The sequence below is a fragment of the Paraphaeosphaeria sporulosa genome (assembly GCF_001642045.1).
Source record: "Paraphaeosphaeria sporulosa strain AP3s5-JAC2a unplaced genomic scaffold CC84scaffold_2, whole genome shotgun sequence".
NCBI lineage: Eukaryota > Fungi > Ascomycota > Dothideomycetes > Pleosporales > Didymosphaeriaceae > Paraphaeosphaeria > Paraphaeosphaeria sporulosa.
This window is the reverse complement of record NW_017253361.1, coordinates 4050789-4076403: the sequence shown is the minus strand read 5'-3', so window position 1 is coordinate 4076403 and position 25615 is coordinate 4050789. Positions and strand designations below refer to the sequence as shown.

Here is a 25615-nt window from a genome sequence, read left to right as displayed (position 1 = left end):
CTGCTTGAGCTTTTTGAATATAGAATGGACACAAGGGCTCGACAGCTGTGTGGCATGTCAGATGTTGAGGTCATGATGATGTGAGTCGGTTCAAGCGCGTGCACTAGTCCTGTTGGGCAGCGGCACAGTTCTTGAACCTGACATTGCGCAGTCCATTTTGATTATGTACTTTCCAGGTCAGATCCGAAAAGCGCCTAATGTATGGGTTGGCGATTAGCTACTGCCCAATTTCTTACCATCGTCATCCATCCGACCCTACAAATGACTCCTCTTCCACCGTGGCTCCCTCTTCTCCTTGTACGCCAACAGCCCCTCTCTCGCATTCTCGCTTCTCAGCATATTCTCCGCCCACAACTCCTGCCCCCTCATCGTCGCCCTACTAACACCCGTCTCCCAGGCCTCTCTCGCCGCCATCCGACTAATAATAACGCTATCTGGACTCAGACTCGCAATCAGCTTTGCATACTCTAATGTCTTTTCTAGAAGCTGTTCTTGCGGCACGATCTCCTTGACGAGGCCCCAAGCGTGTGCTTCCTCGACGGAGAGCCGGCGGCCGGTGAGGATAAGATCCATAGCGCGGTGGTTGCCGAAGAGAAGGAAGACGCGGGGGAGGGCGCCAGCGAGGGCTGAGACGCCGCGGAGGACTTCGGGGAGTGCAAAGGTCGCGTTGGGCGAGGCGAATATGACGTCGGCGTTGAGGATGGCCTCGAAGCCGCCGCCTAGGTGCACTTTGTCAGACCTGATCTACTCCTTGCCGCATCGAACTCGTGAGCAATGGGTTTCTTACCATGCGCATGCCCGTTGCACGCCACAATAATCGGCTTCTTCCCCGCCCGATTGCTCATGCCTGCGAACTGCCCGGGCGGATAATCATGCGCGATGTCGCCCGTGTCCAGGATGTCGAACCGCTGCTTCAAGTCCATGCCCGCGCAAAACGCCTTGTCGCCGGCCCCGGTGAAGACGGCCACGCGCAGCTCGGGCTCTGCATCGTACCATTTCCACAATGCGCCGAGCTCGATGGTGCCCTCCACCGGGAGGCAATTGCGCGCTTCTGGGCGGTTGATGGTCACCTGGAGGATGTGCTTCGCTGGGAATGTGATGAGGGAATGCTGGACGTGCGGATGTGGCGATTCTATCCACTCGGGCATGGGGTTCTTCGTGCGAGGAGTCGTCATTCTGGCGGTTTGGGCTGCTACCGGGAGGGCATGCGTAGGAAAGCGGGCGTCGCGATGAGAGACGGAGAAGGATGCTACGGCGCACGATCCGAATCAATGCAAGGCCAACTAGGCTCTCGGAGTCGCAAGTCGCCAACAGATGCTGGACGCGTTGCAAGCTGCTCGGGTTGTGCCTGCCGAGCTTCCCCACGCTGAATCATCGGTGCCCTGCGGCGACTCAGTAGCGGTCCACTGCGGTCCACTGCGGCAGCGGCCCCGCGGGGTCTTCCGAGCCCGGCGAGCCAACTTCGCACTCTCCTCCCCGCCGAACAGCGGCGCATCGCGGGTCACAAGCTCTGGCCACGAGCTGCGGAGGACGGGAACAGCGCGGGCTAATGAATCATGAGATCGTGCATGGCACTGAGTCAAGCAGCTCTAGTACCGAGGCGAAGGGACAGCTCCCTGACTCGCCACACCTTCACTTTCACGCTGCGACACAGGCACCAGGGATCGGCTTCCATCTCACACTTCATGACAAGAAAGTGACTTCTGGAGTCGAGCCTCTCACTCCCGTAACCCACCTCCAACATGTCCTTCCCAACAGCCACCCCGCCACCCCCAACCCCAACCTTCCTCAAACTCTCGTTCCCCGCCCCCCGCGTCCTGCTCATCCGCATGGACCGCCCCCAAGCATTGAACGCCATGTCTACTGCCGGGCAGTGGGAAATGCACTCGGTTTGGGCCTGGCTCGACGCCGAACCCACCCTCAGCGTCGCCGTCATCACCGGCACAGGCCGCGCCTTCTCCGCGGGCGCAGACCTCAAGGAGTGGAACGGCAGCATGGGCGACGACGCGGATCCGTCCAAGCGGATGGGCAACAAGCCCGCATTCACGCCGCTGAGCAGACGCCTCGGGAAAAAGCCGGTCATCGCAGCGGTGAACGGGCTCGCGATGGGCGGCGGGTGCGAGTTCGTGGTCAACTGCGATCTGGTTGTTGCGAGTGAGGATGCGGTGTTTGGGCTGCCCGAGGTGAAGCGCGGTGTTGCGCCGATCGGGGGCGCGCTGCCGCGACTCATACGGACGGTGGGGCTACAAAGGGCGAGCGAGTTTGCATTATTAGGCGAACCGATAACTGCGCAGAAAGCATGCGAGTGGGGGATTGTGAATCGGGTGGTGAAGAAGGAGGAGGTTGTCGATGAGGCAGTGAGGTTGGCAAGTAAGATGGCAGAGAATAGTCCCGATGCTATCATATGTACCCGAGCGGGGTTGAGAGAGGGGTGGGAGACCGCAAGCGTGGAGAGGGCGGTTGAACTGGTCCTGGATAGAGAGTGGGCTGAGCTGCAGAAGGGGGAGAATATCAAGGAGGGTCTGAAGGCGTTTAGTGAGAAGAGAAAGCCGGTGTGGAAAGGGAGTCGGTTATGAAGGATCTGTACAAGTGTAAAACCTGAATGGCTTATCAGTATGTCAAGCGATCATCTTGCACTTCCAAAGCTACAATTTGCTCTCCAGTCCTTTCTTCCACAACTCCACAAACCCATTGCTCAACACCACCCGTCCATCCTCCTGCACCACGGTCTGGAAGATGATCTCTTCCAACACCCTCCCCTCAACCGTCTTCTCGCCGACCCTCCACATTCTCGTCTCCAATGCATCTCCAGGATACACAATCTTTGCAAACCTCGCCTTGAAACTCCTCAATCGCCCAGCCTCACTCCCCCCCAACTCCCTCAACACCCCATGAGCCGCAATATTCCACGTGCCCAGCCCCTGCAGAAACGCGCCCTTGAACCCGCCCTCTCTTGCAAACCCATCATCTGCATGGATGGGATTATAATCCCCGCACAGCCGATATAATAGCGTCGTCTCAGGTGTCGTCTGGAACACGTGCACGGCATCCGGCGTCCTCTGCGGGGGGCTATAACTCGGCGTCTTGGGGCCAGGAGGCCCGCCATACCCGCCCTGCCCGATGCCAAACGCCTTGCTCGTCAGCTCCGCGTACACGGTCCCGGTCCTGGCATCCACCACGCGCTGCACCATCTCCTGAATCATGTTCCCGCCCTTGTCGTACACGCCCACGATCTGCGGGCTGATTTCGAGATCCAGGCCCGCGCTCGACACGGGAATGGGCGCCAGGATCTCGATGCCGCGCTCGCCGTCGACGGAGCGCTGGGGGTCGAAGGGCGGGACGCCGGGGACGTCGGTGAGCAGGGCGCGGGCGAAGAAGTCGTAGACGTCTGGGTCTGTCTGCTTGAAGGGGAGGTTGATGGGGAAGGTGGGGAAGCAGGAGAAGTTGGGATGCAGCTCGTAGAGGAAGTGGAGTTCATCTTTGGTGCAGCCTATTGCGTTGGCCTGGATGCGTTAGCATCCATTGTTTGATTGTTTTCCAAGGTGATTGGATGGGGGAATGTACGAAGAGGAGCACGTCGCGGCGTAGGTAGCTCGCTTTTACGGTGGGCAGCTTGAAGCCAACTGCTTTTGTGAAATCGACGTTGTCGTAGCGGCCGTCTGGGCGTTTGGTTGGTTTGTCTTTGGCGGCTGTCATTTCGTTGGATATCTTGAATCGGTGGGAAAATTGGAATTTGGTGTGTTTTGTCTCGCGGGATGGTGACACAGGATATAAGAAACACTGGAGCTACAGATGGGCAGGGATCATGCAGCATGATGCACGCTAGTCTGCAGACGTCGGTGTCGATGTGGGGAAGAGCAACAGTCGTTCGGGGTACAACATCCGACCTCGGCTTTTGCCAATCATGACCACGTGACATAGACGATTTCAAGTCCGCGTGTGAGATTTAGGATATATGAACAGCTATGGTGATTGTTCCATGGTGTGACAGTGATGTCGAAAAGTAGGTCTTGCTACAACTTCCCCTTCATCGTAGCCCGCCGCCTCTCCTCCGCTCTCAACAACTCCACGGGAACATCTACATGTCTCGCTCTCAAAAACTCTCCAACACTCTTCCCAAATCCATCCAGCACACTACTACTACTTACCCCCTCCTGTAGCAGGCCTTTGATGACAAAATGCACCGCCATCAGCCTCCCAAACTCACACCTCTCCACGCTGTACCTGTGTTTCCAATCATCCCCAAGTAGCTCAACGCACCTCTCCCTTGTCAGAAAACTCCTGAGCCACGGCCACGCCGCACGCTCCCTGACCCAGAATCCTACATTCGCATTCCCACCTTTGTCCCCCGAGCGCGCAAAGACAAGGTCGCCCAGCGGTCTCCGCGCCGTGTGCCCAAACGAAGACAGAGAAGCAGGAGCTTCAGGATCGTAGTTGAGCTGCTCAGCAACCTTCTCCGCGCACTCTTCCTTCGTTTTCGGTGGCACATTGACGACTCTCCCATCGACAAAGCTTGCCGTCAACTGCACACCCACGCTCGGCACCAGACTCGGGAAATACCGCACATACGGCTTCGGCTCCATGGTCCTCCAGTCCATCGCCAGATGCAGGCCACAGTACCCTTGCATACCGTTGTAGAAGATGGCACGCTTGAACTTGAGCATTGCATCCTTATCCTCGCTCTGCGCGAACATGCGTAGCGTGACTGTACATTCCTGCTGGGACTTTGGATCCTCGGGACTGCTCCCATACACCTCCATGCTGAAGGTCGAAAAGTCCTTGGGGTCGATCTCCCGCATAACCTGGTCCTTCATGAGGGCGAGTTTCTCGCGCGTGTCCAGGCCCGCCGCGTAGCCACAGACTTCGGCCTGCCAGCCTCCGAGGAGGCAGATAGCTAGCTTGGACGTCGGAGGCGGCGCGGTACCCACGATGCCTGTGAGACGCACGCGGTTCTTGCCAATCTGCTCGAGCTGCGCGCCGTCGATGCGCGCCGTGACGTCCGGGTTGAGATAGAACGGACCCTGGATCTCGTACAGCAGCTGCGCCTTGCATGTGTCGACCGTCACCGCGCCATTCGTATGCTCCGGCTTTGTGATCACACACGTGCCGTCCCTGGCGATCTCCGCAATCGGATACCCAACATGGTGCAGACTCTCAATCTCCCTCCACCCACAGAAGTTCCCACCGGTCACATACGCTCCGCACTCGATGATGTGACCTGCGAGCAAACTTCCCGCCAGCTGCGCGTAATCCGTGCTCTTCCACCCGTGCCACCACGCCGCCAGCCCCATCACAGGCGACGCATCCGTACACCGCCCGCAAATCACTATCTGCGCGCCGGCCTCCAGCGCAGCAATTACGCCCGCCATCCCCGTGTACACGTTCGCAGCGAGGACCTTGTCTCGGAGCTCGCCCAGCTCCAGGCCGCGCTGGTCGAGATGCATCAACTTTCCAAGCTTTCCCTCCTTGACAAGGCCCGTGACATTGTCCCCATCGACCCATGCAATCTTCACGCCCTCGATCCCGAGACTCTTGAAATACTCATCTGTCTTCTGCGCCAGGCCTTTTGGATTCAGCGCCCCGCCATCGTGCACGACCTTGATGTTCTTGCGTGCGAGGAGCTGCGCTGCGGCACCATCTTGCCAGGCGAGCTGGTCGAGGAAGTTGGGCTCGTAACCTAGATCCGGGCGCGTGGTGAGCTCGATGGCTTTCCAGGCGATGTTGAATTCCTTAAAAGTAAGTCAATGGGTGTTTCCCGGAGGACATTCTGAATGAGGCCTACTGCGAGGTAGTCTGCTGTGATGGCGTCTACCTCGCCGTCGCGTGCGAGACGGTAGCTGTGATGCTGGTTAGGTATGCGGCTTGGTGTGCAGTGGGTAGATTGCATACACTTGGTCTATCCCATCTCCAATGGCCCCAGACGCATTCCCGATCCGAATCGGTCGTTTCGACGGCATTTCGAGCTCTGTGGCGGCGGCTGATGTCGAACAAGCAGGACCTTGTCCGAGACCGCTCAAGTGCAGGCGTGATGGCCTCCTATGTCGACGATGGTGTGAATGCACGTGACGGGCCTCCAACTGGAGCTCAGGTGTACGACCCTTCGACAGTACCTCTCCTCAACATCATTTATCCTTCCCGCCTCCATGTCCAACTCACCGCCCACGCCGCACGCCGGCACAAGAACTCCCCGCTCGCGTCCTCGGCTCGTCCGGACGGCGATCCCAGCCGTCTGAATCATTAGATCCGCACTACCTCGTAGGAGGTATAGCTCGATTTTGGGGATGTGGGCGCGACGTTCCCGGGCCGCAGCGGGGTCGGGCAGGGGCTCCACAATAATATTGGAGGAGCTGTTCCACATCGCGCCTCGTGTTGACGAGCGGAAAAGCATCGCAGAGCAGGCGCATCCTCCGGAGCTGTCGGGGTGCTGTGGGCTGCAGGACGCCGTGAGTCAGGCTGCGTCGTGCTTCTGCATCCTGGACGGCGAGCGCTGCGCACATCCGACGGTCGATTCAAGTGCTGTTGATTGAGCATCCAGTCTTGAGCTCTCTCCGCGCTCATGCAGTCGCGCATTCCTCCGCAAACATGAAGATTTACACGTCTCCGACCCAGATCGACATCCCCACCACCCTGTCCCTAACACAGCTCCTCCACACCTCAACCACGCCCCCACTGCCCCCATCGCACCTCATCGCCTCAGACTCGCTCACGCACCGCTCCCTCACGCTCCACGAACTCCGCACCAACGCCGGACGCCTCGCAAACGGCCTGGCAAAGACGTTCAGACCGCGCGACCAAGCACACTGGGCTGTTATCCTGCCCAATTCCTGCGACTATGTCGAGATTGTGCACGCGGTCCTCTGGACAGGCGGCGTGGTCTGCCCGATCAACCATGCCATCGTCGCGGCGGACATTGCCCACGGGCTGACGGTCACGAGACCTGCTTTCGCCGTCGTGTACGGGCCTGTGGTGTCGAAGGTGGAAGAAGCGATTGCGCTGGCGGTGAAAGACCTCCAAGCGCAGGGCGTATCCTGGAGCCCACCAACCATAGTATCCATTGTCGAGCGGGCAGCGTCAAGCTCGCCCCAATACAAACACATACCCGACGACTTCGCATCGTTCCGCGACCCGCTGCCCATACCACACTACGCAGACACGCGCCAACGCCTCGCAACCATCCACCTCTCCTCGGGCACGACCGGCGCGCCCAAAGGCGTCCAACTCACGCACCACAACTTCGTCGCCAACGTCAAGCAACTCGAAGCCCATGACGCGCCGCAGTTCCACCGCGGCTCCGCCATTGTCGCCTTCACCCCCTTCGCGCACATTGGCAACACCACGTTCCCGCTCTTCTTCGGGCCCTATATGGGCATCCACCACCACGCGATGCCCGTCTTCGGCCTCGAGCCATACGCCGCGCTCGTCGATTCGGTGAAGCCGACCATCTTCCAGGGCGTCCCCGCCGTCGTGCTCGCGCTCGCAAATTCAGACATCACAACGCGCTTCGACTTCAGCCGGGCCGAGAAGATCGACTGCGGCGGCCCGCCCTTCAAGGCGGACATGCTGGCGCGCCTCCTCGAGAAGGCGCCCTGGCGTATCAACCAAGTCTACGGCATGACCGAAGCCGCGGGGTACGTCGCGTACCAGCGCGCTGCCGCCCTGCAGCCGCCCACCGCCGTCGGCCCCCTGCTCCCCAACGTCTCCGCCGTGCTGCGCGTCAACGCCGGCGCCGACGATGCGCCCGAGGGCGGCCCGGGCGAGCTATGGCTGCGTGGCCCCAACATCACGCGCGGCTACGCGTTCAACGCCGAGGCAAACCGCGCTGCGTTTCCGCACGACGGCTGGTACAACACCGGCGACGTATGCACCATCTCCGCTGCGGGCATCCTCAGCGTCGTCGGGCGCACCAAGGAGCTCATCAAGTACAAGGGCTTCCAGGTCTCCCCCGCGGAGCTCGAAGCGTATCTGAACTCGCACCCAAACGTGGCCGAGGCGGGGGTGGCCGCGGTGTGGGACGAGAGCCAGCTCACGGAGCTGCCGGCGGGGTATGTGGTGTTGAAGGCGCATGTTGCAGGGGAAGCGGCGCGGAAGGCGGCGCTGGTAGCGATTCAGCGCGATGTCGACGGGAAGGTGAGCGGATATAAGAAGTTGAGGGGGGGCGTGTGGGAGGTGCAGCGGCTGCCGCGGAATGCGACGGGCAAGGTTTTGAGGGCGGAGCTGAGGGGGGCGAGGAGCGGCTTGAGTTCGCTGGAGCGGGAGGATCGGAGGGTGAAGTTGTAGAGTGGTTGGCATGGTACAGAGGGCTGGCCTGGCGACTTCGACGAACCTGGATGGAGGAAAGTCAGCCGTGAGAAACGCGGTACAGGTACGCAGTAAAATCACCGTCCGTAGCGAAGTGCATTTCCCATGCCTGGAAAGGTACATAGGTTCATTGTATCTGTCCCGGCGTGCTCGATCGAAGCTTTCCCGTCATGTCTCCTCCATCACCGGCCCCTCCAAGGTTATGCTACACGGTACTGTGACAAAGGTGCGAACCCCTCGCCCTAAACTTGCGTATCCTGTGGAAACAAGGCGTACTGCCCCCAGACATCTGTCTGTCCCGGCGCTGTGACGTATACCAACCCAACCCACCCTGGAAACTCCAAAACTCCAATCCATGCACGCAACGTCCTGGTGGGTATATAATGGCGATGTGCGAATCGCAAAGCCAAGTCAGCCGCCGGGTATCAAACGCCTCCCATGCTAGAAACTCCACATGTCCTTGATTCAGTTCGGTCCGGCTCGGTCCTCATCGTGGATTCGCATGCGGAAAATGCGCGCCGCCCTTGCACCTCTTGCCGTGCTTCGTCTTGAACGCCTCGATCCGGCTCGTCATCCACCCCGACGTCGCCTTTCCCTGGCTGCCCGCGGGCTGCGCATGGCCTAGGCGGATGCTCCGCGACAGGCGGCACGTGTCCCCGACGTGCTCGTACTGCATGCACTTGTGGACCCGGGAGCAGGCCGCGCGGCACGCCTCCCAGGATTTGCCGGCCGTCTTCTTGCCGCTGTATGTGATGTCTTCAGACAGGTTCGTCCAGTCGTCCCGCCGCTCCTGCAGCGCGGGCTCGATGTGCGGGAACAGCGTCTCGAAAGTAAGCGGCTTCGCGCGCTGGGGGCGGGCGGCCTCCCAGCGCTCCAGGCTCGCGAACTCGTCCGGGGAGAGGTGGTGCAGCGTCAGCACGGCCTCGCACCACTGCTCGCTGTTGAAGCGGAGGCTGGAGGGACTCTCGCCGTTGAACATGGGCCAGTACCCGCGGATGGAGATGCCGCTTTCTTTGAGGACCTTGGCGAGGACTTGGTCGCCGCAGCACTCGTTGCGCACGTCCTTGCCGAACAGATGTGTCCCGGGGCTGCGATGGTTCTCGGCGAACATGCGGCCGCGCGCCATGAGCTTGTTGAAGGCGCCGCGGGAGAGGACGAAGCCGCTTCCGCCGTGCGCGAAGACGGGCTTCTTGCGCGGCCACACGGGCGAGCCGAAGTAGTAGGGCGTCTTGGGGTCGAAGGCGGCGAGGAAGCGCTGCATGTTGTCCCAGTTGACGTACGTGTCGAGCTCCAGGAACAGGAACCAGTTCGACTTGGGGCGCCGCGCGTCGGCGAGCTCGATCATGGGAAGGAACTTGTACTTGTCGAGGCGCCAGCCCTCGGTTGTCTTCTCTTCGAGTGCGACCGCATGCCTAAGGTGCGGGGACAGAGTCAGTGCGAGGTACGACAGGATGGCGCGTGTCCTTTGTTCTGCAGGAAAGACGCGCCCAACTTGGGCCCGGTGGGGTGCTTACTGGATCTTGTCGTAGATGTCGAAGTCGGGGTTGTTGTATTTGTATTCCGGGCGTAGGTTGGCGAGCGCATCGACGATCTCGAAGCCGCCGTATTCGCCCTTGCGGTCTGAGAACAGCAGCACGTTGCGCGTGCACCGGCTGAGGCGCGCAAAGTACGCCGGCAGCTGCGTCGCGACCTGCCCCGCGCCCAGCTTCAACACGATCGTGACATCGTCGAGGGCGCCTGCCCGGAAGGGGGCGCACTCCTCGCCGTACTGGACGACGGGCGCATTGCTATTCAGGCGGGCGCGCGCGGCAGCGGCGTCGGGGCGCTCGGGGAGGATGTCGAAGCCGCGCTGGCCGAAGAGCAGGCGCGTGACGAAGGAGACGAGGAGCAGCGTGAGGAGGAGGATGGCGGCACACAGGATGCGCGTCGGCGATAACCGCATCGTCTTGGGGCGCACCACGCATGTGCGGAGGGATGCTCGTCGCAAGACTCGATGGGGAGCTCCAGCCCGCGCGCTTTAGCCGTTTCCGGCGCCTGCACGCATACACCTCTGGCAGATTGACCCCGGGCCTGGAGCGGTTGTTTTCTCCCGGAACAGAACGTAGGAGACGACGGAAGAGAGCGTTCAGAACTTTGGTGTGGCTGGTGTGGCCATATGACGGCTTGACGTCATGCTTGGCCATGATTCTACCATTGGCCCACACGCGCTCTACCAAGTCGTAAAGACTGGGCACATCGCCGCTGGTTTACCACCACCAGCTCGCGGCGTGGGACCTTGATTTCTCAGTATTCTTATATACTCGCAGCAGCAACACCAATCAGTGCCGCACATCGGCCGCGCGCCTGGCTGAGATCTATGATAACGATCATCCACACAGTTCAGATGCGTATGACCACCTCTGCCAATCGGGGTATGGGCAATACGCAGAACCTGCTACACGCAGAAGGCGCCACACAAGCTTGACTACAGAGCTATTTGTAATGTTCCACGAGCTTTCAGCTCCACCCCAGTTTTCACGCCCAACCTGCTTCGTTCTGTCAGTACCCATCTCCGGTGCGCTCGATGCAGACGGTCCATTTGGGCTTCATTGGTGGCGGTCCTCTAATGGCGCGAATAGCAACAATGGCATGAGATGAGTCATGGGCGTGGAAGTGTTCATTCCATGTCTCCTTGATGGGGCAAGTCCGATCTACAACAAGGGCAATTCGAGGCTCATATCGTCCCACTGAGATCCAGAGACTGACATGTATCACCGCGAATCAAAACTTAACAGGATCAAGTAGATTCAAGATTCCCGTACTATGCTGTCATATCATACCTCCTCGTGGCTCCAACATTTGCGGATTGCTCACTAGTCTTCGTGCACACTGACGCGACGGCATCGACTTGTAAAGCTCCCAAATGTAACACCTCCACGCTGGCTAGCTATCCACCCTATATCATCTAGTAATCCCCACCCATCCCCCCCTCCCAACAAAACCCTCCACCCCTTCATCACCCTCTACCTCCCTCGCCAACCGCCCTGTAACAACGCTCCTCTCGACATCCCTCCCCAGCACAAGAAATGGTTCAAACCCGCTACCTTCTCGGCTGACCCACTTCCCCGTCTCACTGTCCTGCACGAATCCGCTCGATGCCCGGTCCAGCAGGATGAACCACGCCCGCTGATGCACAGAGCCTATGCTGTTCGTGGAGCCGGGATACGCGTTGGTAAGGCGTATGTGGGCGTCTTCGCTGGAGTCTGTATCGATGTCTTGCGCGTCTTCCGGTGGCAACTCTGCGCCCTTGTCTGTGTCTTCCGGTTCAGAGTCGGTGGACTGGGGTGCATTCTTCGCTTTAGGTTTTCTCGGTCTTTTTCTCTTCGCGGGCCGCGGTTTAGACACGTTCTTAGCGGAGGGGAGGCGCAAAGTGATGGTGTAATCCTTGGGGAGCCTTGCGCCGTTGAGGCGGAGGCGAATGTAGCGTGCTTTGAAGGCGTCGATGAGCCTCTCGTTCTCGTTTCTAGCCTCGTCCTCTCGGCTACTCTGGTCTTCGAGATCGGTATTTGAATCCTCGTCCGTGGTCTGCAGCGATGGGGGTCTATTGGATGATTTCTTCCGAGGCAAGACTGTGTATTTCCCAGTGTCCCAGATGAGAAGTGAGCCTGTCCTCGTGGATGCGGATTCGATGAGGTGGTTCTGTGGCAGATGTCAGCAATATCGTTAGGGCTAATAGGCGATGGTAATATACCCATAGATTATGCACTCTTGTCTCAATCGCCATCCTCCCCAAGCTCTTGGAATTCGGGTTCCCCGGCAGGCCTTTGGGCACAGCGAATGACATGCTGCTTGTTTCCGAAAACTGTAAGCGGAGATCATCTAAGCTCCGTCAGCGCTTCTCCTCACAAGCAACAAAGTCGCAAAATCAAGGCGTTGCATTGAGACACGTTGTGTGGTATTCTTTTGAGTAGCTTAATTCCAAAAGTTTAACTTACAATGCACACCCGAAACCGGATGGTTATGCTGATGCACCACAAAGTGATTCCCACACTCATACTCACACCCCTTATACAATCTTGCCCAATCCTCGATCGAGATATTGGGTACACCCTCTTCCACAGGCCGACATACTTTCGATAGACGTTCTTTGAAATACTCTAGATGCCCTTCGATTCTGACTCTGCCTGCCTCCACGGCCGCTAGCGTGTGCTCTGGTGGGGTCGAGAGCGGATGGTTTGCGTCATTTTGTCGCTGCCGAGTCGCATGTGCAGTCTCTGATTGTTTTCGACGTTTTGTTTGTCGAGGTGGAGGTGAGATGGCGCGGGTCAGAGTTGAGGGCATGAGGATTGTGCTGCAAGGGCACTGGTATCGAGTGAGTAGTTGTTGAAGGTGGGTGGCGAAAAGGTACACCTGACGCTAAGGCCTGATTGGGCTAGTGGCTCCAACACATACTGCATTGTTGCAAGTCTCTGATCAAACGGAAGGTAGAGTACTACCAATAGTCGTTAGTATCACTCCGTACTTCCAAAACATTGTGTACTTGCTAGACTCGATATAATCGTGAGCCTCTTACGTATGGTGTTTCCCAACATGCACTGCACACCGGTACGATGCAAGCGACAAGTATCACAGAGCTTTTCGGGCCAAACTCTATACAGAATTATGCATTGCCACATGAAGTCGAGAAGCTAGCATGAAAAGCTCAAAAGAGGCCCGGTATGTCGTGAAGAAGTAGGAACGAGCCAACATTTCCCCAACGTGGCCCCACCCGCTCTATTGTTCTGGGATTCTTGACATCTAGAAAGGCCTTAATCTTCGCCGTTGTTGTGAGCTATTGCCAACTAGGATAAAATTCGTATCGTTCCTGGCAAGGCACAAAGCATTGGCAGCGGATCGGGTAGAACGGCTCAACCTCAGGTCCCTTATGGATAAGCGAGCCCAGCTGCTTTTCGATCTTTTCTTTCTCTTGTTGCAATATGAAACGTTCGTATCTCTCCCGGTGAGCCTCGGTTATCTCATTTGGCGTCAGTTGGACACCACCGCCTCTATCGTGCATATTGATTTCTTGCAACTCTTTCACTGTGAGCTTGAAAGGTTCTGGTGCGGGTGTGTCTCGGAGAGTCTTCATCGCGGTCTGGCGCAAGCCTGCGTGAAGTTAGTATTGTACTGTTTCCGGCGCATCAAACAATTTTATCTTACGCCAGAATCGCTTCTCTTCGGTCTCACTCAAGAAGTTCCTGACGCTGACATTCTCATACGTCGCAAGCGCCTCGGCAATACGCTCGTAAAGTATTCTATAGATCATTCGAGGACAAGGGGAGGTGATGTGGAACAAGGGACGCCTATGAAATTAGCGACCGTTGCTTGCCGAGGTTGGAGACAACTCACTCCATCTGATGGGTCTTGTTGACCCAGGTCTTCATTCGATCTGAAGGAAGACGAACGATAATCTGATGGGTACACGGTCAACGAAAGGCCCGAAAATTTTGAATTTAAGCTTACTTCGTTGAGATACGGCATCCTTTCGAACACATTGTAGGTGAGCGTGCAACGGGGCTGGCAATCTTTGCCAAATTCGCCCGCTGTGACCTTAAAGAAGCGATAGAAGCTGATGAAATCGAAAGATATATCAATTTTGCGAACTCCTTGGGAGAAATCGCCGTACCGCTTCAGCTCAGGGTAGATCTTCGGAGCATCTCGGTAGACCACTGCAAGAAGATGACGAGAGCCATCCGGATGGAGAGGTGCGCTGTCTGGCTCCGCAATCTGAGAGAAATGCTCCAACTTGGAGATTCGACTCGAAAAGTTGGGCAAGCTGTAGCTGGTCATGCAAAGGCCTTTGTCAAAGATCTATGTTATAGTGTCAGTACAAGCAAGTACAACGTTTGGACACAGCTTACCAAGCTTCCGTTGTGACAAAGTCGCAGTGTGATTGCACGGACCTGGGTCGAGACGCGCAAAAGGGACTTCCACTGGCTGAGTCTATCAACCAGCTCGCAGGAGTGCTTGTCGATGATGCTGAGTCGGTCTACGCGTGTGTTGCTGTGGAAATGATCAGGGTGCTTTGGAGCCATAATGATGCAGAACTGAATGACATGTTCTTTCAATTCCGTGGGGAGATCACTCCAATTGAAGCTTTTGCCGTTGGCATTCCAGAACTGCTTCAGTGTGCCTTCTGAGGTCATCATATCCGAGACCTGATATATCGTCAGTGTTTCCGATTTCAATTATCGTCTCTGCTTCACTCACTGGGAAATGCTCGGCCAGGAGCCTCTGCAGCGGCACCGGGTACTTGGCAGTGCACACCATAACCTTGCAGGTCACACGTCCCTTTCTGAAATAACGCTTGCATAGCCAATTAAAATTCTGACTGTAGTTCTGGAACGTGATATTTAGCCGGGACCTGGATGCATCATGATTCGGTTGGTGGCCAGATTCCGCAAGCTGAACGTCAATGTGAAGGGCGAAATGGGCCGGAGACTGCATGCAGTACTTGCTCACACTGTCTTTGACGATCGCGAACAGTGATCTCCCGCAATTTCATTATTAGCTAAGTCTCACGCGATGCAACTTCATGGGACACTTACATGCACTCCCGAACCGAGGCTGTAGTGTTCGTTGTCTCCATAGCCTCTGATCTGCTTGTGTTTGGGGTCGAGTCCATTGTCTCGGAAGCAATGATTTTGCTTGTTGCCATTGGCGATTGGAACTCGTCTTTGTCGTTGCTTTTGGGCTCAGTCACGGTGAACAGTGGCGAATCTACGGTCTTTGAAGCCTCCGACACCTTGCCGTCCATATGCACATTGGCTTCCGGACTAATTGTGCTCCCTGCCATCTTCTTCGTGCCCGCCATCTTCTTTTCTTTCTTCTTCGGTTTGTTCTTCGCGATGGTGTCCTCCGATTGTAGAACCTTCTCATTCGCCTGGTTGTAGGTATCCTTCGCGTTGCTGGATTCTGTCAAGGCTGCAATTGCCTGGGGTTTCGACTGCTGTAATTTCTTCCCGTTGCCTTTGGGCTTGCTCTGTATTCGGGATGGGGCAATATCAGCTATTTGGACTGTAGTTTTGTCAGCACTGTGACCATTCTGTCCGTGTCTCCAGGCATGTGTCTTTTTCTTGACATGGCCATCCGCTTGTGAGCTAGCTTTCTCCGCTGCCTTCATTGTTTTGTGCACTTGCGTGGGTGGAGCGGCTGCTTTGACATTCTTGTTCCGGGTATTTTGATTGTTGGGTTGGCTCTCGGTCTTTGTCGCGAAATCCCAGGCCCTAGTAGTGAACTCGCGCGAGTATGCTTCTAGTTCCGTTGGAGGGCTGGCCCATACTGTGTCATCGCGAAAGGCTCTTCTGCCGAGCATCTCCTCTGCCGTCGCAAACATCCACGCTTGCGACCCCCGAGAGGCACCAGGGCCTCTGCCGGGCCAAGCCATGTTCCACGTGGGCGAGCGTATGCGATAATCGGTCAATCTTAGCAGTGGAGCCTTTAGGGGAAGTTTTGACCGTCCGAATTGTCGAACAACCGGCCCAGGGCTTTTATCGTTAGAAAGAAGAGGTGGAAAGGCAGCAAAAGCGAGCCCGAAGCAGACCACTACGTAAGGCACCGGTGCTTAATCTTGGGTGGGGTTGCTTTTGTTGTTGGACAGGTGAATCCCAATCGCTTCACAATAGTGCCGTTAGCACAAGAGCGACAGGTTGCAGCCTGCGGGGCAGGCCTCAAGGTGAGGTTCAACGCCGAGCCTCAGTAATCAAGGTAGGTCTTTCCACGCGGCAATGTTGTTAATCTGTAGGCGAAGGAGAACCAACGTTGACAGTGTTCTGATGCAGGACGTCTAGTATATGACAGACATCATCCAAAGGCGGTAGGATTTATAACAGTGGAGTGGGGACGAAGCTCTTGTCAATTGAAGGGTAAGTGAGAGGACGAAGCATGGATCACGGGAAAGAAGGTTGCAATGAACAGATTTGACCATATCACGTGCAGGCAAGTTATTGACAGGGGAATAAACGAACGCCACGCGACAGGAAGCGGGAAAGCAATCACAGAACGAACGAATTGGGTTGTAGGACTACGCCCAGCACTCTGATGGAAGTATGCGAGGCACCGATGAGACGCAATGCGAGCTTGAGGTACCCGAGCTCCATGCCTCAGGCCAGCTGGAATACACTAAATGCAGTCCGACAACTTCACCGGAGTTAGTGGCAAGGCAGGCGAAGCGAGCAGAGGTATCCCGGTGCAGGAGGTGATCAAGAGGGAACTAAATGTTTAGAGGTTTGGGAGTGAAAGCGAGAGCTCAGAGGCGTTGGTATGAGTGCCAAGCCTTGAGGGCGGAATTCTTTCGGAGCAGGCAGCTTCTTGTTCACCAATCGCCTTTCAGCTTCGCCGACCACGCCTAACCCATCAACTTCAAAACATTTGCATTTCTCAATTTTCGTCCGTGATCAGTCTCACGCATGGCATCAAATACGAATCAGGCTCCTCCCGGGGAGCCTGCGAAGGCGGACATCGCCTTGCTTGAGTCCTTGCGGACCAGGTTGATGTCGCTGGTGTGGATTCTGGAGCAGATGAAGAAAGAGCTCATGGCAAACCCGACAGCACCGCCGGACTGGTAAGTCGCGCATGGGATCGTATCGGTTTTTGAGCATTTACGGGACTCGCTCAGCAGCTCTCCAACCTCTTATTGATTTGCACAGTCATGTCACTCGCCTGCCCAGTTGTTTACTGCGTCACATGACTTCCTGTCCCAGTCTCAGAGGCTCTACAGATTGTCAGCATTGCTGTTATCCTTATGGCTAACATGTTACACTAGGCCCACTATTCAGCGCAGCATCTCCGCTGTTAGCAACACCATAACCTCCATCCAGTCCTTCATCAACAAAGATCCCGAAACCCACTCCACCTTCCGCGCCCTCCACTCGTTCCCCATCCCGCCCTTCCCAGCCGCAAACGAGTCGCTTGGAACGATCATAGAAGCCATTTTGTCCAAAGAGCCCGGCGCAAAGGAAAAAGACTGGATCCTTGACAAAATCATTAAAGCCGCCGAATTTGCGCACGTGCCTAGTGATTGGGATATTCAGGCGAAACCCCCAGTCGATGAGCAAGACGAGGATATGGACGAGGGCGGAGAGGGTAGCTTAAAGCTCAGAAGACAGAAGGCCAATCTGGACGAGGACCAGCTCGCGGACCTGTGGAGAGATGTGTATGATATTGTGAATGAGGTGGCGAAGGTCTCCAACCAAAACCAGGAGGAGGACGACTCTAGCGCGTCAGGCGACGAGGAAGATGAGGAGATGGAGGATGTGTTAGAGACGGGAACGCCTGTGCAGGGTGTAGGGGGCGAGAAGGAGAAGAAGGTCAAGGAGGAGCAGCCGATGATGTCGCTCGATACGATTCACAGGTTCATGTCGACGGGATCGACATTTCGGTAGCCTCGGATTGTAAAACTCTGTGGCAGCGTAACGAGCGAAAGATGGATGGCATGGCTTCGGCGTAACGGAGCAGATATGATACCAATGGTCTTGCCAAGGCATGGCAATCGGTTTGTAGGACTGAATCGAACATGTTTTGGGTATAATGCTACGAAGGCTCATCTTGATCTCGTGTCCTTCAGGACATGATGGTCACCGAGTTCACTCCGGCCTCAAAGCGTATATCCGCACAGGGAACAATTCCTTCGGAAATCCTTTCTGCAGCTCCGTCGCCACAATCTTCAGCCCCGCCTCCTTGAATAAGTGCCTAAACTTCTCATCCGACCGTGTAACACTCGAGTCCTCTTCATCATAGATATCCTTGCCCTTGAAATCCGTCGACAGATTCTCCTTCACAACGATCCACGACCGCGCACCCTCCTCCGCTTGTGTAATCCCCGCCTTGCACCTTCGAAGATACGCGACGAGCTGCACATCTGTCAAGTGTCCCAGACACCACTGGTTCCATATCACATCGTACGCGCCGACCTCGGGCTCCCAGTCCTGCAGCCCCAGATTTATCACCTCGCCGACCTGGCCCCTCGCAATGCCCGCCCCGCTATCGCCATCCCCAGCCCACTCCCCGCTCCCCAAGCTCTGCACCAGCTCATCGGTAAACTTCTTCACCGGCTCCACAACGTCCACGCGCCTGCTCACCTTGAGCAGAAACTCCTTCGTTATCCTGCCGACACCGGCGCCGCAGTCTGCGACTCTGTCGAGCAGGGGTAATGGTTGTTTGGGGGGCAGTGTGGATTTCGCGCGGCGCAGCTTGGTGAGAAAGTTGGAGGAGCTCTGGAGGTCGATGCGCGAGGTTTGTGGGTAGCCGCCCAACATGCCCGTCGTGTCTGCTGAGACGGAGCTCCAGTATTCGATGGAGCGGTCGTGGTTGATGAGAGCGTCAGGGGCGGAGGCATCGGGGAAAGGGGGGTCGGCGCTCATGTCGGTGCTCATGCTGGGAATGCGTGTTGCAGCGCGTCGCTGTGAGGTGCACTCTACGGTACGGCGCAGTGGCGCAATCGGCTTCAGGTTCCAGACGCGTAGCGTGATTGTTTGGATCGTTCCGGCGTTGTGAGCAAAGAGGAATTGAGTGTTGTGCGTGAGTACAACTGCAAAAGAATCGCTAGTGGTGCTACGTTGGAGAAATCGATTCCATGTTGTAATGAGGTGGGGTAGCTGCACACGCGCCGAATAGCCCCACGCGTTCTTCCTTCCAAACGCTCCCCATCGGACCAGCAGTCTCGAGAGAGTGTCGACGCGTTCGGGCCGAGGACATTCGGCCTCAATAGCAGCCTGTCTATGATGATTACAAAGCCCACGGATTGTCACCTCTAGCGGGCGCTGTAAACGCGACGGCAGCCGATTACGGCAGGTCCACGCGGCCGTGCACCTATCGCGCCTACTCCAGCGTGTCATCTGCGGGGTGGACATCACGTACATCGTGCATAGATAAACTCGTTCCGTACCGAGATGTCCTTCCCCCTTCCCTTCTTTCTGAGGTCTCAAGCTTCTTACTCGTCTCCTTCTCTACGTTTCAATTTCCGTCTTCTGACCCGCCCATCTTGCATCGGAAGCTATCAGAGCAATCACAGATACAGCACGATGTCCGACCTGTTCGTCGAGCTGACTGCCCCTAACGGCCACAAATACAAGCAGCCGCGAGGTTTGTTCATTAACAATGAGTTTGTGAAGTCACAGTCTGGAGAAACGATCACGAGCATCAACCCCAGCAACGAGAGCGAGATCACATCCGTCTATGCTGCAGGCCCAGAAGATGTCGACACTGCAGTGGCTGCGGCGCGGAAAGCATTTAAAGACCCTTCATGGCGCGACATGGACACCAATGCGCGAGCAGACCTTCTGTATAACTTCGCTCAGTTGATCGAGAAGCACAGGGAAACTCTCGCAACAATCGAAACCTGGGATAATGGAAAGCCATATCAAGTTTCTTTGAACGACGATCTCGGCGAGGTTATCAGCACGATCAAATACTATGCCGGCTACGCCAACAAGATCCACGGACAAGTCATTGACACCTCGCCCGCCAAACTCGCTTATACGGTACGAGAGCCGCTTGGTGTTTGCGCTCAAATTATCCCTTGGAATTTCCCACTGGCCATGGCGGCATGGAAACTGGGTCCTGCCTTGTGTACGGGTAACACCGTAGTGATGAAGGCTGCTGAGCAGACGCCGTTGTCCATTCTGTACCTCGCATCGTTGGTCAAAGAGGCAGGGTTCCCACCTGGTGTCATCAACATCCTTAACGGCGAAGGCCGCAAGGCGGGTGCAGCGTTGGCCCAGCACATGGACGTTGACAAGATTGCCTTCACTGGGTCAACGGCGACCGGAAAGGAAATCATGAAGATGGCCGCTGTGAACATGAAGAACATCACCCTAGAGACCGGTGGGAAATCGCCGCTGTTGGTCTTTGACGACGCCGATCTGGACCAGGCGGTCAAGTGGTCGCATGTCGGGATCAGTAAGTGAAGCATCTGTACAAATGCCTTCCTCACGACTGCTAACTTTGGGTGTCTGTAGTGTACAACCAGGGCCAGGTCTGTACGGCGACGTCCCGTATTCTTGTTCAAGAAGGCATTTATGACAAGTTTGTGGAATCATTCAAGGAATATGTGTCCAAGGCTTCGGTAGTCGGTGACCCGTTCAAAGACGATACGTTTCAAGGCCCACAGGTCACCAAGACACAGTTTGAGCGAGTCCTCTCCTACATTGAGTCCGGAAAGTCCGAGGGAGCCAAGCTGATCTCTGGAGGCGAAGCTTTCAAAGACGTAGGCGGCAAGGGATTCTTTATCGCACCTACCATTTTCACCGATGTCAAGGATGATATGAAGATCTACCGTGAAGAGGTTTTTGGCCCATTTGTGGTGGTATCCTCGTTCAAAACTGAAGAGGAGGCCATCGAACGTGCGAACGACAGCTGCTATGGTCTGGGAGCTGCTTTGTTTACCCAGGACATCACAAAGGCTCACACCGTCGCGAGACGGATCGAAGCGGGAATGGTTTGGATCAATTCGAGCAACGATTCTGACGTGCGCGTGCCGTTCGGAGGTGTCAAGCAGAGCGGCATTGGACGAGAGCTCGGCGAAGCCGGTCTAGAAGCGTACACCAACAAAAAGGTATGCTCTCTGTACGACATATTTCTTGTGATACTGATGATAGCAGGCTATCCACGTCAACCTCGGGAGCAGACTATGAGCGTGGTCGAGCGCCCGGCGGACGGTGAGCGCCACGTGGATTTATATAAGCAAAAACCAATCATCTCCATATCGACCGGTACATTCCCGGTATATTCTTGTTCCAAGGCCTCGTTGTCGGAATTCCATCTTGGCGCCAATGTGCTGGGCATTCTGAGCGTGCAGGTCGGAGGTCCATAGCAAGCTGTTGAAAGCAGCTCCGAAGCTCACCAGCAGAATCAAATAAGATCAAATGACAGTTACTCATCCTCGAACACCAAGTGATCGCCTGACAGACCAAGCTCTGGTACGCCAACTTCTTTTGTGCGTTGGGCCGCAACGTGAGGGCTTATCCGAGAAAAAGGCTCATTCCGCCCAACGGAGCAGAATTTTGCGTGAATTTCTGGGGATCTTGGACGTGAGGCTCAGCGGGCCGGTTCGTCAGGAACCTGTTGTAGCGTAGTCATTCCAAGCTTGTACTTGTACATAATCATGTCGGCTTATCACGAACGAGACGGCGGGTGGTATCTGCAGCTAGGATGCCGCCGGCCTCGGGTGAACCGTCACGAGGGCCGCGTGACCATAGTCCTTCCATGCTGAAGAACTCTGAGAGCCAGCGGTCGCGGCAGCGGGGAGCTTGAACGAGCTGCTTCCAGTACGTAGACCTGTAGACTGTCGAGTGCGTCGTGTTTGCGTACGCCGCCTCTTTGTGTGCCCGCATACCTAAAGGCGCTACCCGCTAGTTCCTCCAGCCAGGTCTTGGCTCGCTCGTCGTCACAGGTAGTTCTCACACCGGAGCCACTCACAAGGCACAGCCAGCGACTCCAGCACCACCGACGGCTGCTCGACTCTCCGCCTGCCCCTCAGGCTCTCCGCACCACGTTGTCTATCCCAATCACTTGCAGCCGCCTCCAAGGCTGCATCCAGACCACCAGCCCCGCGCTAAGTGCCTCCGTCGTCCACTGTCGATCACGACGCCGCGCCCGACTGAACTTTCGCATTCACCGGTCCGCCTTGACTGCGCTGCATCTGCACGCTTCCGCCATATCCAGCCCGCGTAATCAGCGCCTACACTAGCCAGCTGCTCGCTTACTGCGCGCTACCACAGCCGGGTTCCAGCTCTAGCTCTCTGAGGTCACCGGGAGTCACCACTACCACACCCCATGCGTGCTGCCGCTCGTCGATAACTCCACGTTTCCACTGCACCCGTGCACATCCATCGCTCTGGCTCGCCAGCGGGATACAGACTCGCCCCCCGACGTCCCCTCCCGTCTGCCGACCTGGCACGCCCAGTGTCCTGCCCAGCAGATCGTGACAGCGCCGACGGAGGCTCGCTTGACTGCCTTTCTCTCACGGCTGTTCAAGCCGCCCTAACGCCGACACAACCCGTGGCCCTCCTTCTGCAGCGACACCTACCGTGTGTCGCGACTGCTGTTTGTAGCAATAGACACTAGAACTCGCCGTTGGGGACAGCACGCCCACAGCGACTGCCCCGCCCGCACCAATCCTCGCACCGCCTTCCCCTCCACCCCGCGAACCTCAATTCGACCGACACATACACGAACTTCCTGATTACTCGCTCGCTCCGCAGTTACAACCGCCGCCATGGGCAACCAGCAGTCCAGCGGCAAGAAGGACAAGGGGGACAAGGGCACCGTGGACGGCGTCTCCCTTGAGCGCGAGAACTACCGCTCATTCGAGCGAGCAGACACCAGGGAGTCCACCCGCTCCATTCGTAACTCTATCAGGTCGAAGATCCCAGTCGGAAAATCAGACAGCCCTCGCGGATCCGTGTCCAACCTGCCCAACGATGTCAATGCGAAGCCCGACAAGTCGGATGCGGCCTCGATGAAGTCGACCAACAGCAAGGGAGGCATCAGATCTCGCCGCGGCTCCACAGCCTCCGCGCAAGAAGCTGCCCTCAACAGCGCCGCCATGGCCGACAACGTCCCCGATGACCCAGAGCCGCCTCCATCACCAGTACATGGTGCCACCGTAGGAACAGGAACCCACAAGCATGTCGACGAGGCCCAGAAGACAGGCGAGGTCGACCAGGTATCCGACGTTGGTCCCACGGGAGTCCCGCTGCCGCTGGCCACAGCTCAGCCAGGCGAGTCTATCCTGCAAAAGAAGGACCAGCCCATCCCGCGAGTGGAGCAAGCGCCACCTGCGAACGACGGCGCTGGTTCCCCCATGGAGATCAGTGCGCTGAAAGCGATCGACCTGGACGACATGATCCAGCGATTACTGGATGCAGGTTATGCAGGCAAAGTCACCAAGACTGTCTGTCTGAAGAATGCCGAAATTATGGCTATCTGCTCGGCAGCACGCGAGGTCTTCCTCACCCAGCCCGCCCTTCTCGAGCTCTCCGCGCCTGTGAAGATCGTTGGGGACGTACATGGACAATACACTGATCTCATTCGCATGTTCGAAATGTGTGGCTTCCCGCCCAACTCGAACTATCTATTCTTAGGAGACTACGTCGACCGAGGCAAACAGAGCTTAGAGACGATCCTACTGTTGTTGTGCTACAAGCTCAAGTTCCCAGAGAACTTCTTCCTTCTGCGGGGCAACCACGAATGCGCCAACGTCACCCGCGTGTACGGGTTCTACGATGAGTGTAAGAGGAGATGTAACATCAAGGTCTGGAAGGCTTTCGTGGACACGTTCAACACACTTCCGATCGCTGCGATTGTTGCGCAGAAGATCTTCTGCGTGCATGGTGGACTTTCTCCAAGTTTGTCCCACATGGACGACATCCGCCAAATCGCGCGGCCCACGGACGTTCCTGATTACGGATTGCTGAACGACCTGTTGTGGAGTGATCCTGCCGACATGGAAAATGACTGGGAATCGAATGAACGAGGTGTTAGTTATTGTTTTGGAAAGAAGGTCATCATGGAGTTCTTGCAACGTCATGATTTCGACCTTGTATGCAGAGCACACATGGTGGTTGAAGATGGGTACGAGTTCTTCAACGATCGCATCCTGGTGACGGTCTTTTCTGCACCCAATGTAAGCAGCACGATTAGTCCTATGAGATTGTTGCTAATGCGCGCCAGTACTGTGGCGAATTCGATAATTGGGGCGCTGTGATGTCAGTTTCGGCGGAACTGCTGTGTAGCTTTGAGCTTCTCAAGCCCCTTGACTCTAGTGCGCTGAAGCAGCATATTAAGAAGAGCAGGAACAAGCGGCAGAGCATGCTGAACTCCCCAGTACGTATTGCAATGATGGTACTAACCGACGAATTGTCGCAGAGCCATCTACATTATACTTAGAATCGTGACTGACTTTGCCTTCAGCCTGCATCGCAATATCCCCAGAGTTACTAATCGCTCATCGATAGGGCAATAAATCGAGCGACGTCGATGTGAGGTGTGCCCAGGCTGTGGCTACTGCAGAAGCAGCAGAAGCAGAAGCGGATTCGGATTTGGCACGTCAGCGTCGCTTGGACCTGCAGAGAGAACGCAAAAGATTGAAGAGAATGAACCGACACGTCTCGCTGAAACGTACCCCGAGCCATGTCGAAGAGCGAAAAATTATGAAAGCACTGGAAAGGGTTTTGGCTGATCAATCCGGGATACATCCGGCAAAAGCAACCGCTCCACCTGAAGTCTCGGCGGGCGAGATTGTAGGCGAACTAGAGCTTGACGACACATCGGACAATGGATCCGAGAGTTCGAAGGTGGCCGGCATGAGCGTGAAAGACAGACGTGCACTTTGGGAATCCACTTTACCACAGAAGTCGAGCGTCCTTCCTGTCCGTCCCCGTTCCGGTCACGAGTTGGAGAAGCTTGTCGGTCACATCTGGATCGACACCGATGAGACACCGACGATACCCTACAGTGAATCTGGCAAAAAGCCAGAGAAACCAACCAGATCGAACACCGTCAAGGTTCCATGGTAATGTGGATCGTGGGACATACACCTTTTGGGCTTCGGCTTCCTCACATAATGTTTCCTTTGATTGCGTTGTCGCAATTATGTTTTCCTTCGAAACTTTTGCTCTACTCTCTATCATGGACACATGGGCGTTGGCGTACTGGGAAGACGCATTGGGGCGAATCAATGTCTGCTCGCACCGCATCGCATTCGTGGTGGTCTGGGGCCTCGGGTGCTCTGCAGCGGGATTATTTCGGACGTTTCGGTTCTGCTACTTTTATTGCTTGCGCATGTATACTAGGGCTTCTGGGCTTGTGTGCCCATTAATGTTTGCTTGGGCGGAACCGCGGTGGGTGTGGACGAAGTTGCAGGCTTACAGAGATGGGGAGCCATAGATAGTTCAGAGAAGTCGAAACATCAGTATTGCCAATGCTGCTTTGTGAGATTGAGAACGTGACAATGCAACTTTGTGAGGCCGCGCATCTGTATGTTGTCCTAAATGGCACAATGTTGTTGTGTTCAAGGCAGAGGAAAAGGCGTCGGTGGAGACGTTGGATGCCAGATGCCGCGACGTACATGTGCACGCAGATTACCAGTCTGGCCTTTCTACACGTGTACTTTGTGCAGCCCTACCTATCAATTCGGCCCAAAAATAGCGTTTGTGATGACAGATGCGCAGCGCCTCAAAGTAGCGCGCGGGCCGTTGCGCTCCAAGTACCGACATCACGACTTCGCACGCCCATCCAGTCTGGACCGTCACCGCCCGCGTATGCCCGCTCTCCTCAACGGCCAGGCTGCGCAGCGGCC

General features: G+C 56.4%; 13 protein-coding genes across 13 annotated transcripts; 5 read left to right on the top strand and 8 right to left on the bottom strand.

Annotated features, from left to right (window-relative positions):
* Nucleotides 1–145: 145 nt before the first annotated feature.
* On the bottom strand, nt 146–1514 carry CC84DRAFT_1139490 (carnitinyl-CoA dehydratase). Its single transcript, XM_018176240.1, has 2 exons — nt 788–1514; nt 146–719 (listed from the first exon to the last, which is right to left on the bottom strand). The coding sequence occupies exons 1-2, from the start codon at nt 1173–1175 to the stop codon at nt 256–258; spliced, it is 852 nt and encodes a 283-aa protein (XP_018041102.1). The 5' UTR covers nt 1176–1514; the 3' UTR covers nt 146–255.
* Nucleotides 1485–2594, top strand: CC84DRAFT_1161599 (enoyl-CoA hydratase/isomerase). Its single transcript, XM_018177782.1, has one exon. The coding sequence runs from the start codon at nt 1743–1745 to the stop codon at nt 2574–2576; it is 834 nt and encodes a 277-aa protein (XP_018041101.1). The 5' UTR covers nt 1485–1742; the 3' UTR covers nt 2577–2594.
* CC84DRAFT_1256499 (Thioesterase/thiol ester dehydrase-isomerase) lies at nt 2595–3835 on the bottom strand. The gene is made up of 2 exons (XM_018184631.1): nt 3565–3835; nt 2595–3503 (listed from the first exon to the last, which is right to left on the bottom strand). The coding sequence occupies exons 1-2, from the start codon at nt 3694–3696 to the stop codon at nt 2646–2648; spliced, it is 990 nt and encodes a 329-aa protein (XP_018041100.1). The 5' UTR covers nt 3697–3835; the 3' UTR covers nt 2595–2645.
* Nucleotides 3836–4013: 178 nt separating this feature from the next.
* CC84DRAFT_1184668 (DUF1446-domain-containing protein) lies at nt 4014–5957 on the bottom strand (the record flags this gene model as incomplete). Its single annotated transcript, XM_018180767.1, has 3 exons — nt 4014–5729; nt 5783–5837; nt 5890–5957. The coding sequence occupies 3 exons, from the start codon at nt 5955–5957 to the stop codon at nt 4014–4016; spliced, it is 1839 nt and encodes a 612-aa protein (XP_018041099.1).
* Nucleotides 5958–6269: 312 nt separating this feature from the next.
* CC84DRAFT_492582 (AMP-binding enzyme) lies at nt 6270–8531 on the top strand. The gene has a single exon (XM_018186512.1). It carries the CDS (start codon nt 6583–6585, stop codon nt 8275–8277), a length of 1695 nt encoding a protein of 564 aa, XP_018041098.1. The 5' UTR covers nt 6270–6582; the 3' UTR covers nt 8278–8531.
* On the bottom strand, nt 8532–10509 carry CC84DRAFT_492581 (uncharacterized protein). Its single transcript, XM_018186511.1, has 2 exons — nt 9813–10509; nt 8532–9710 (listed from the first exon to the last, which is right to left on the bottom strand). Exons 1-2 carry the CDS (start codon nt 10238–10240, stop codon nt 8786–8788), a joined length of 1353 nt encoding a protein of 450 aa, XP_018041097.1. The 5' UTR covers nt 10241–10509; the 3' UTR covers nt 8532–8785.
* Nucleotides 10510–11238: 729 nt separating this feature from the next.
* Nucleotides 11239–12838, bottom strand: CC84DRAFT_1194058 (uncharacterized protein; the record flags this gene model as incomplete). The annotated part of the gene is made up of 3 exons (XM_018181337.1): nt 12273–12838; nt 12029–12156; nt 11239–11976 (listed from the first exon to the last, which is right to left on the bottom strand). Exons 1-3 carry the CDS (start codon nt 12616–12618, stop codon nt 11239–11241), a joined length of 1212 nt encoding a protein of 403 aa, XP_018041096.1. The 5' UTR covers nt 12619–12838.
* Nucleotides 12839–13192: 354 nt separating this feature from the next.
* Nucleotides 13193–14236, bottom strand: CC84DRAFT_492550 (uncharacterized protein). The gene is made up of 3 exons (XM_018186509.1): nt 13780–14236; nt 13666–13727; nt 13193–13619 (listed from the first exon to the last, which is right to left on the bottom strand). The coding sequence occupies exons 1-3, from the start codon at nt 14104–14106 to the stop codon at nt 13433–13435; spliced, it is 576 nt and encodes a 191-aa protein (XP_018041095.1). The 5' UTR covers nt 14107–14236; the 3' UTR covers nt 13193–13432.
* CC84DRAFT_492555 (uncharacterized protein) lies at nt 13936–14548 on the bottom strand. The gene is made up of 2 exons (XM_018186510.1): nt 14527–14548; nt 13936–14474 (listed from the first exon to the last, which is right to left on the bottom strand). The coding sequence occupies exon 2, from the start codon at nt 14463–14465 to the stop codon at nt 14133–14135; it is 333 nt and encodes a 110-aa protein (XP_018041094.1). The 5' UTR covers nt 14466–14474; nt 14527–14548; the 3' UTR covers nt 13936–14132.
* A 2124-nt stretch (nt 14549–16672) lies between these two features.
* CC84DRAFT_1203091 (uncharacterized protein) lies at nt 16673–17873 on the top strand. The gene is made up of 2 exons (XM_018181805.1): nt 16673–16879; nt 17081–17873. The coding sequence occupies exons 1-2, from the start codon at nt 16725–16727 to the stop codon at nt 17697–17699; spliced, it is 774 nt and encodes a 257-aa protein (XP_018041093.1). The 5' UTR covers nt 16673–16724; the 3' UTR covers nt 17700–17873.
* A 27-nt stretch (nt 17874–17900) lies between these two features.
* CC84DRAFT_1184664 (uncharacterized protein) lies at nt 17901–18677 on the bottom strand (the record flags this gene model as incomplete). The annotated part of the gene is made up of 1 exon (XM_018180766.1): nt 17901–18677. The coding sequence occupies one exon, from the start codon at nt 18675–18677 to the stop codon at nt 17901–17903; it is 777 nt and encodes a 258-aa protein (XP_018041092.1).
* A 426-nt stretch (nt 18678–19103) lies between these two features.
* CC84DRAFT_1161594 (aldehyde dehydrogenase-like protein) lies at nt 19104–21194 on the top strand. The gene is made up of 3 exons (XM_018177781.1): nt 19104–20214; nt 20274–20869; nt 20916–21194. The coding sequence occupies exons 1-3, from the start codon at nt 19338–19340 to the stop codon at nt 20946–20948; spliced, it is 1506 nt and encodes a 501-aa protein (XP_018041091.1). The 5' UTR covers nt 19104–19337; the 3' UTR covers nt 20949–21194.
* An 895-nt stretch (nt 21195–22089) lies between these two features.
* Nucleotides 22090–24503, top strand: CC84DRAFT_492465 (serine/threonine-protein phosphatase PP-Z). The gene is made up of 3 exons (XM_018186508.1): nt 22090–23941; nt 23989–24141; nt 24229–24503. Exons 1-3 carry the CDS (start codon nt 22532–22534, stop codon nt 24256–24258), a joined length of 1593 nt encoding a protein of 530 aa, XP_018041090.1. The 5' UTR covers nt 22090–22531; the 3' UTR covers nt 24259–24503.
* The last annotated feature ends 1112 nt before the right edge of the window (nt 24504–25615 follow it).

Excerpts from the sequence above, each read along its gene's own strand:
- CC84DRAFT_1139490 (XM_018176240.1), bottom strand. The coding sequence starts at position 1,175 with ATGACGACTCCTCGCACGAAGAACCCCATGCCCGAGTGGATAGAATCG. Across the intron at positions 720-787 it reads GTGCAACGGGCATGCGCATG|GCGGCGGCTTCGAGGCCATC; the intron begins GTAAGAAACCCA and ends AAGTGCACCTAG.
- CC84DRAFT_1161599 (XM_018177782.1), top strand. The coding sequence starts at position 1,743 with ATGTCCTTCCCAACAGCCACCCCGCCACCCCCAACCCCAACCTTCCTC.
- CC84DRAFT_1256499 (XM_018184631.1), bottom strand. The coding sequence starts at position 3,696 with ATGACAGCCGCCAAAGACAAACCAACCAAACGCCCAGACGGCCGCTAC. Across the intron at positions 3,504-3,564 it reads GCCGCGACGTGCTCCTCTTC|GCCAACGCAATAGGCTGCAC; the intron begins GTACATTCCCCC and ends TAACGCATCCAG.
- CC84DRAFT_492582 (XM_018186512.1), top strand. The coding sequence starts at position 6,583 with ATGAAGATTTACACGTCTCCGACCCAGATCGACATCCCCACCACCCTG.
- CC84DRAFT_492581 (XM_018186511.1), bottom strand. The coding sequence starts at position 10,240 with ATGCGGTTATCGCCGACGCGCATCCTGTGTGCCGCCATCCTCCTCCTC. Across the intron at positions 9,711-9,812 it reads GACATCTACGACAAGATCCA|GCATGCGGTCGCACTCGAAG; the intron begins GTAAGCACCCCA and ends CCCGCACCTTAG.
- CC84DRAFT_492550 (XM_018186509.1), bottom strand. The coding sequence starts at position 14,106 with ATGACCAGCTACAGCTTGCCCAACTTTTCGAGTCGAATCTCCAAGTTG. Across the intron at positions 13,728-13,779 it reads GGATGCCGTATCTCAACGAA|ATTATCGTTCGTCTTCCTTC; the intron begins GTAAGCTTAAAT and ends TGTACCCATCAG. Across the intron at positions 13,620-13,665 it reads AACAAGACCCATCAGATGGA|GCGTCCCTTGTTCCACATCA; the intron begins GTGAGTTGTCTC and ends CTAATTTCATAG.
- CC84DRAFT_492555 (XM_018186510.1), bottom strand. The coding sequence starts at position 14,465 with ATGATGACCTCAGAAGGCACACTGAAGCAGTTCTGGAATGCCAACGGC.
- CC84DRAFT_1203091 (XM_018181805.1), top strand. The coding sequence starts at position 16,725 with ATGGCATCAAATACGAATCAGGCTCCTCCCGGGGAGCCTGCGAAGGCG. Across the intron at positions 16,880-17,080 it reads CCGACAGCACCGCCGGACTG|GCCCACTATTCAGCGCAGCA; the intron begins GTAAGTCGCGCA and ends ATGTTACACTAG.
- CC84DRAFT_1161594 (XM_018177781.1), top strand. The coding sequence starts at position 19,338 with ATGTCCGACCTGTTCGTCGAGCTGACTGCCCCTAACGGCCACAAATAC. Across the intron at positions 20,215-20,273 it reads GTGGTCGCATGTCGGGATCA|TGTACAACCAGGGCCAGGTC; the intron begins GTAAGTGAAGCA and ends GGGTGTCTGTAG. Across the intron at positions 20,870-20,915 it reads AAGCGTACACCAACAAAAAG|GCTATCCACGTCAACCTCGG; the intron begins GTATGCTCTCTG and ends TGATGATAGCAG.
- CC84DRAFT_492465 (XM_018186508.1), top strand. The coding sequence starts at position 22,532 with ATGGGCAACCAGCAGTCCAGCGGCAAGAAGGACAAGGGGGACAAGGGC. Across the intron at positions 23,942-23,988 it reads CGGTCTTTTCTGCACCCAAT|TACTGTGGCGAATTCGATAA; the intron begins GTAAGCAGCACG and ends AATGCGCGCCAG. Across the intron at positions 24,142-24,228 it reads AGAGCATGCTGAACTCCCCA|CCTGCATCGCAATATCCCCA; the intron begins GTACGTATTGCA and ends CTTTGCCTTCAG.